The 7,705-nt window shown below is 42.7% G+C and overlaps 1 protein-coding gene across 3 annotated transcripts; it reads right to left on the minus strand.

Moving 5' to 3' along the window:
* Window positions 1-288: 288 nt before the first annotated feature.
* Window positions 289-6,871, minus strand: LOC116192113 (homeobox-leucine zipper protein HDG5-like). Of its 3 annotated transcripts, none has more exons than XM_031520560.1 (12): window positions 6,566-6,871; window positions 5,683-5,925; window positions 5,353-5,534; window positions 4,884-5,001; window positions 4,127-4,315; window positions 3,393-3,923; window positions 3,175-3,276; window positions 2,846-3,058; window positions 2,527-2,695; window positions 2,057-2,325; window positions 1,866-1,961; window positions 289-1,623 (listed from the first exon to the last, which is right to left on the minus strand). In XM_031520560.1, exons 2-12 carry the CDS (start codon window positions 5,821-5,823, stop codon window positions 1,156-1,158), a joined length of 2,478 nt encoding a protein of 825 aa, XP_031376420.1. In that variant the 5' UTR covers window positions 5,824-5,925; window positions 6,566-6,871; the 3' UTR covers window positions 289-1,155. The 3 variants fall into 3 exon arrangements, with proteins under 3 accessions (XP_031376420.1, XP_031376418.1, XP_031376419.1); XM_031520558.1 differs by having other exon boundaries at window positions 5,353-5,537; window positions 6,566-6,869; XM_031520559.1 differs by having other exon boundaries at window positions 5,353-5,537; window positions 6,462-6,581.
* Between the last annotated feature and the right edge of the window lie 834 nt (window positions 6,872-7,705).

Here is a 7,705-nt window from a genome sequence, read left to right on the forward strand (position 1 = left end):
AGCTAGCAGTTCAATCTATCATGAACCACAGTACCCAAGCTCAACTCGCAGCAAAGTGGACAAAATATATTATTATTGTTCCTTTTCATTGTAATGGACATCAAACCTCAATCTTGCAGTAGTTGCGTACCAATTAACCGTGTAACCCTTCGTTTTACGCCGAAAGGAAAAGTATAATGTCGTGTGCCTTTTCCTCAGGAAAAATGTTTTCTGATTTTCAAACTGAGAGAGGTAAACTCTGAAGATCAGGTCAGATTGACAATAAATTGGAGCTATGAAAATAAAATAGAGAGATAGAAATGAGAGAGTAGCATTAAATTGATCGAAAAGAGAAATTGGGCCGACAGGAGTCAATACCCGAACCACCACCCCTCGCTGACCGCCAGGGCCCCACTCCGCAGAGCATTTAAAGTTTTAAACCCCAACACTTGCCCTTTCTTCATCATTGTGCCCCCCAAATTTAATTCTAATCCAATTCAGTCCCTCTTCAATTCACAGCCTTGCGGAGACACCCCCCCGCAAAATAGATATGAAGGGTACTGTCTGGTGCGCTCTTGACTCCCTCTGACCCCCCACCCCACACACCCAACTCTGTCCCTTTTCCTTCTCATATACGCCCCCTTACAATAACATAACTTAAATAAACAAAAGGACACTTTCCGGAATTCGGTGCTGGCACCATCCCAGATTGCTCATGAGCCGTTCAATACGGGTTGTCGACTGACATGTGTTAATGCAACATAACAAGATCGAACGGCTCATGAGCTATCAGAGAGGACCCGGTCACGGAAATCCCGAAAAAACACAGACATATAAGACGGAATAGAGTTCGCGTCCTTGAGCTTCTCGCTACTATATACCTACCTGATTACTTAATTACCTACATACATTACCAACATTGTGTCCTCGATGTGCATATGCTACTATTTGTAGTCGCCTACTAGGTTTTTATTAACTAGGGCTTGCTTCAGGCCCTTTAGCTGCCCTCCGAATTACCCACAACCTCCCCCCTCTTCGCACTCCCAGCACTTCTTTCAGGAAATCCTTCGTCGAGTTTACTTGGAAAGCACTTCTTGCATGGAACCCTAATTTGATGTTGCTGCGGATAGATGAAGGGAGATTCAGGGTAATTCGGAGACCGCAACTATTTGATACCTACTTCCCAGGCGAGCCTGACAGCTCGCTGCACAGCCCCACCAAGGGACCCACATGGTCAGTCGGGCAGTTCAAACTACCATTGCACAGCGCAGAGCTGATCTGGTGCACGGTGTTGCAGATATGGGTGTTGATAGCAGTGATGCTTGATAGGTTGAGCTTGGCAGTTGGGACAGTGCTGGCCAGAACCTGGAGGCCCACTGTCAAGAGGCAGCCAGAGATGGGGCTGTCTCCGCCCTCAGGTGGAGGTGGAACAGAGCCATCTTTGCCGGAAGTGGGGCCAGGACAGACCGCAGGGACGATGGAGAAGCCAATAGGGAGTAGAGGAATGCAGGAAGGATCCTCGCCGTTCATTGCGAGCTGGACCGAGTCGACATCAATAGTGGAGTAGACCACGAGGCTGCCTGAGTGGTCCGTGCAGCTCTCCTGCAGCATCAGCTCTACATGCTGGGATGAATTGCTTGCCACCTGCACATCAACCGTATCCTCAGGAATTAGAAAGATATTAGTTAAACCCTAACATAGCCGATCATAGTAAAAATATTGAACTGGTTTCCATAAGTCTGCGACTATCGATTCTGGACTCCCACCAATGGCATCTCCTATGTGTGTGTATATATATATATATATATATATATATATTTATGCAAAGTTGAAGCTTACATTGATATATATATATATATATATATATATATATATAGTTTGCTTACATTGATGCGGAGGAGAGAAATGCAATTCCCGGGATGAGAGCCGTTAGCTATGTGAGCAACCTCATGCAAAGAATTCCCATTGGAAAGCACGTCAAGCTGGAAAACAATAACAATGATGAACAACCAACTAATTGATTGATCGGAGATCACACGCTCAAAAGAAAAATTGATAATCAAATGATCAATTTAACCTGAGATCGGCGGCGCTCGTCCTTGAGGAGATCAAAGACTTGGTAGTGAGGGTATGGAAGCCAAGTAGAGGACACAGCTGCGAGAACCACCCCATTGGGCTGCCCTGGCTCTGTTATTTTCCGGGTTGTGACTCTCACAGTGTCATCACCAGAGTCCGATATAGCCGTCCAGGATTGACCCCCGGAAGTGCTTATATTTATGCAGAATGTCCTTATCATTCTCTGAGAGAGCCTCATCAGGTTCCTCCGTGCTTCAGGTGAAGGTATCACTGCAAAAAATTTCGTGTACGTTAATCAGTTTATAGAAAAGCATGCATTATAAACTTAAAAGTTTTCCGGATTTAAATCTTTGGCCTGTCTGACTAGTAAAATTCTTGATACTGGCACAACATTAATTGATGGGCTGATCCAACCAATCTTTTAAGAACTTGATATTAGGTTAAGAGACAATTTAAGTTCAAATTTTGTACCTCCAAGATCTGATATGTTACGGGCCATGAGGCTTGCAACACGCTCACACTGTCTCTGTAAAACAGCAAGCCATCGCTGAGCTCCGAATGCCATCTCAGTACATACAAATTGACCAAAAATCGGATGAACAGGCTTCTCCTCGATTTCGCCATGCTCTACCCAGGTAACCTGTATGTATGATCAAGAGGAGTGCATATATATCACCGACAGATCAATGTAAAATTGGAATTGGGAATTGATTAATACAATAATCAGTTTGGCTACCCCAAAATTAATGGGCATATAGCAGACAAGACAATTAGAAGTTAGAACACTTACCCTGGAGTATCCATTGGGCATGTCTTGAATGACACATCCGGAAGGCCTTCTCCTGTACCTTGGAAAGGACGGTGGTAGGTTTTCATGGAAGCTGTCGATGGGAAAATCCACAATTGCCCATGTTCCCTCCTCCACATTCTGCTGGCAGTTTCGGAGGAAATATGTCTCCCGAGTAGGCACGAGAGGAGAGAGCACTTGCAATTCTGCATACATCTGTTCATATCCAAGGGTATTTATTAATGAATAACGAACATTATGCACAAGCAAACTAATGTGAAAAGGTCGTTGAGAAGGCAAAATAGCATAGTAAACAAATTTTGAGGAGTTACCAGGTGAAGAGAACCGCTCGCATGACCAGAAATGCCCGATGCAATAACTTGGATAGTTTTTGCCCTAGAAACTATGGAAGGGAACAGCTCCATCCATTTGTTCTATAAGGATTGATAGAAATATATTAGTAAAATATTAAACTTATCGGCAGAAAATGTAATTAAACTGATCAACTTAACCAATTTAAGTTAATCAATGAATGTAAAAGTATCCTTACAGCATCGAGGAAGGCATCGACAAGAGTGATGCTATTCATGATAATCACAGCGCTATCACGACTTGCCTCCTTGATCCCAAACTCGGCTGAACACAACTTACTGTAGTGGTAGGGGAAAAATCTTGCGTGCTCCTCATAGTCAAGCACCTCCTTCGTAGCGCCATACTTATCACCGCTCCTGAGCCAGAGGGGTTCTGTCAAGTGACACATCTTGACAAGCTCATCCATTGATGAAAGAGCGAGGTCGAGTGCAAGACCATATTTCTCCTCCTCCACAAGGACAAGGCTGCCGCCACCCTCGGGCACGTTGGCTGCAGGGGGCTGTCCATCAGTGGCCAGGATTGGGATCGTGGGCATGAGCTCGGAGCAAGTCGTCACCATGGAGGGGTCTTGAGGGAAGTTTTGCCTTGATGAGTAGATGTTCATGTCCAAGTCCAATGAAGGCGGGAGAAGGGAAGGGGCACCGCCTGTTAGCATTGCTTGGACCTGTGGTCCGCCGTATCGGGATGCTATGCAGCATACTCGCTCTAGCTGTGAAATATAACCATCATCAATCATGTCAATTTATTCACAAAAAACCAATATTTTGTCGATATTGGCTCGATATTTTCAAAACATTTAAATGAATTTTAAAAGAGGGTGAATCGAGTGAATCACCAATCATGTGAAACAACTGGAATGCAATCTAGCTACTTGGAAAAAGGTGTTAAAAAAATGTACAGCTAGCCTGCTACCTCCTCCTTGAGTCGGGCATTGTCGATGCGAAGTTGCTGTTCATCGAAACCCATCTCACCGAGCATGGCTGGACCTCCACAATTTGGGCAGATGACATTCCGCAGAGCCGCTTGCAGCCGGTAATTCTCATTTTTGAGGTTCTCGTTTTCCGCTCTCAGCATCACATTTTCGGCTCGGTCTTGTTGCGCCTGTGATCGAGTAATCAAATTAATCAATATTACGAAAGAGAGACTAAAAAGGAAAAATAATGAAAAAGAGAAGAATGTTAAGCGGAGAAAGTAAGCATTAACTCCTCTGCATCCTTTCGGGAAGCAGATGAGCAGTTAGGGTTTTATTGCTCAACATTTATGTGCTACAGCCTGTACCACACACCCCCCAACAGTGACCCATCGTTTCAAGTGATTATAAAACTCTTTGCCAATCCCTCTTCTAAACCCTAATCAATGAGCAATATAGAGATATCCATATATACATATATATTTATATGGGTTTAACCCCAATTAGTATGAGTGCTTTTATCTCAAAAACCATTACATACATATGGGTTTTATATATAGAATCAGTTCAAAACGCAAGCAAGCAGTATATTCTGAAGCATGTAGTGCTTACAGAGAACCGTACAATTAGCTTCCTTGGGAACAGTGTTGCATTGTTTTAAAGCTAAAGCACAACAAATGCTGATCCGGAGGGTCCACGCTTTAATGTTTGAAAAGGTTGAAGAAATTAGGCCCAGGTGATAGATTTTTGAAGACTAACCTTCATTTGGGTCCGGCGATTTTGGAACCAGAACTTGACCTGTCGGGGTTTGAGTCCGAGTTCTTGGCTCAACCTCATCCTCTGCTTATCATCCGGGTGTGGACACTCTTTGAACAAACTGCAAATTATACAATCACATGCATAATTTATTTGCCGTTCTTAAATTAAAGTAATTTTGTCCTACAATCTTCCTTTTCGGCGTAAAAAGGTTTAGCTCCTCAGTTTCTTCTTTGTGGGTTTTCCTTGCAAACTTAGCATGCTTACTGCCTAAACGGGGTCTATATCATGCAAATTATAAGAACAAGCCATCCGAGATTGTTCCTTAATGCATGCAATATGGGGAGGAACAAATAGTCTCCCCGTGAAGTTTAGATTTTATGATTCGGTATCATCACATTCCATTTCACTACATATAAGCAATTCCGGTTTTGCTGAGATATGGAGAACGAGAGCAAGGAGGCATGCATACGCTTCCATTTCTTGGATCTGACGGGCAGTGTGCCGGTGGTAGCGTTTCTTCTTGGCATTAGGAAGCTGAGGGTCACCGCCCTCTTGAATCTCATTCACCGACTTCTCATCTAAGTGGAGCTCACTCCCAGAACCGCCGCTCTCCATCTCTTCCTTCCCGGATCTCATCACTCCATTCTCTTCCTTCTGCACCAAATCATCGATCAGTTGGCCATTCCAGTTACAGCTGTTGATATGCTCTCCGGGACCCAAAAAGAAAAATTGCAAAAAGAAAAGGAAGTGTGGAAATCAGGTAGGAAGGAAGGGAACAATCCCGGGAGGGTAAACTTACGGGAATGACAGGAGCAAAGGCGTTGAAGGGAAGGCTTGCCATGAAGTCGAAGTTAGGGTTTCGGATCGGCGAGGAGAAGAGGGAGTCGGAGGAGATCCCACTCCCACCCATGGACGACATAACCTGGCAGTCACCAAACATTTTCCCAGGCAGAGCGTATAGATTTGTGCCTTAGGACGAAACCTTAAAACCCCGCACTATGCTCGGTTTCAGTGAGGATCCTTCAGCTCAGCTTACAGAGACCTGACATTAATCAGGATTCAATTACAGAATACAATTAGAAACCCATCAAAAGAAATTATATATATATATATATATAAAGATAAAACCGTAAAACAAAGAAACCCCAAAAGAATAAAAAAAGACAGCATTGTCTTGATTAAATTAAGAATGTAATATGCAAACAATCATTAAACCTGGGAAACACATCAAGAAGATCGGTTCATGCTAGTCTGGAAAGATCTCTTGGCAGTAAAAAGAGAGCAAAAAGAGCCGAATAAAAGCTTTAAGAGAAAGAGCAAAAGATTCACCCAAAAAAAAAAAGAGCAAATGGAGGGGGAAAAAAACAAAAAGGAAGGGGGAGAAAAGTTTCCATAACACCCCAAGAAAGGAGGGAGATAAGGTTATTTTTTATATTTCCATACCGAGCTTAGCAAGCTAGCAATGAACAACAACAATGCACAGGGCCACAGAGAAAACCCTAGCTTCCATTTATTAGCAGATTGAAAAAAAGAGCACAAAAAAATTGAACAAAGAAAACAACAATGATGAAAAAAAACCTCCATAGAATTGAACCCTAGGAGAGCTGTGGAGGAGTGCAGTGAGAGTGATTGGTTGAGCGCACTGCTCTGAAAGAGACGAGTAGACTAGAGAGCAATTATACCATTTTCGAAGCCGCGTCGGTGACTCGCGGTAGTTGCCGAAGATGAAGGGGGAAATCTCCTCACTCTTATCTGTAAATCACAATAGCAAGGACAGCCCCATCAAAGGAGAGAAGATCACAACTCATCTCTCTCTATGTCAGAGCTCTTCCTTTCTATTCAGCACAGCTCACCTCACCAGGGCTCTCTCCTCTCTTCTCTTTCTCTTCTCTTCCACACACGCAATAAATTGTTGGGATAATTCAATTCAATGTCTTTTGTATATCATATATAGACTTTATATAATATTGTATTGTATTATATGTATTTCTTCTCCTTTCACCGTACGGTCTGCGGAGGAAGAGAGAGCAGAAGATGGGGGAGCGGGAGAGAAAACCCCACCAGCGCCCCTTAATCAGTCTGACTGTTACGTTACACGTGGCGGTTTCTGTTTGGTTGAGCGAGCGTTTCCATGACCGTAGAAATGCTCTTGAATTGAAAGTCAAACCCCCCTCACCCCCTCTTTCCATCCTTTTTCAACGCCCCTTTCTCAGCCCCCTCTCTCTCTCTTCTCTCTCGCGAAATTATTTTATTACACAGTTTTCCCGCATAACGTTTGGAAAATAAAATAATAAAATAACAATCAGATGTTTATTTCTTTTTCTTTTTTTTTGCTTGAAATAATGAAATGTTTTTAACCAATATATGATATGGTGAAGTTAATGTACAGTTACTCGTCGGTCCTATTGCGAAAATTGTATCGGGTAATTCCGATAAATGAGCTAAGGCTAGTAATGTATATGAATTGTACAGCTGATCTGGAGAAGGCCATTATCGATCTGATAGCCTCATATTTGAGAACCTACAGCACTATCGCCATGAGCCAACAATAGGACATATATAAATCCCAATGGTGTTGTTCATTTCCATCCCAATGTTATATCTATCCGGGGATGATGATATTGAAATGGCACATTGTGTATTCGAATTTTGTAACCTTTTTTTCTAGAACATCCAAGCGAAACCTCCTCGGTATGGAATCGATAGATCTTTATTATTTGGTTCATATGGGATCCATATAAAAAAGGAAAAAGATCACTATGCAGTTTTTATATTCATATCTACGTTGAAAAAAAATAGTCTAATATGTTATATATATACCA

The sequence above is a fragment of the Punica granatum genome, chromosome 1 (assembly GCF_007655135.1).
Source record: "Punica granatum isolate Tunisia-2019 chromosome 1, ASM765513v2, whole genome shotgun sequence".
Taxonomy (NCBI): domain Eukaryota; kingdom Viridiplantae; phylum Streptophyta; class Magnoliopsida; order Myrtales; family Lythraceae; genus Punica; species Punica granatum.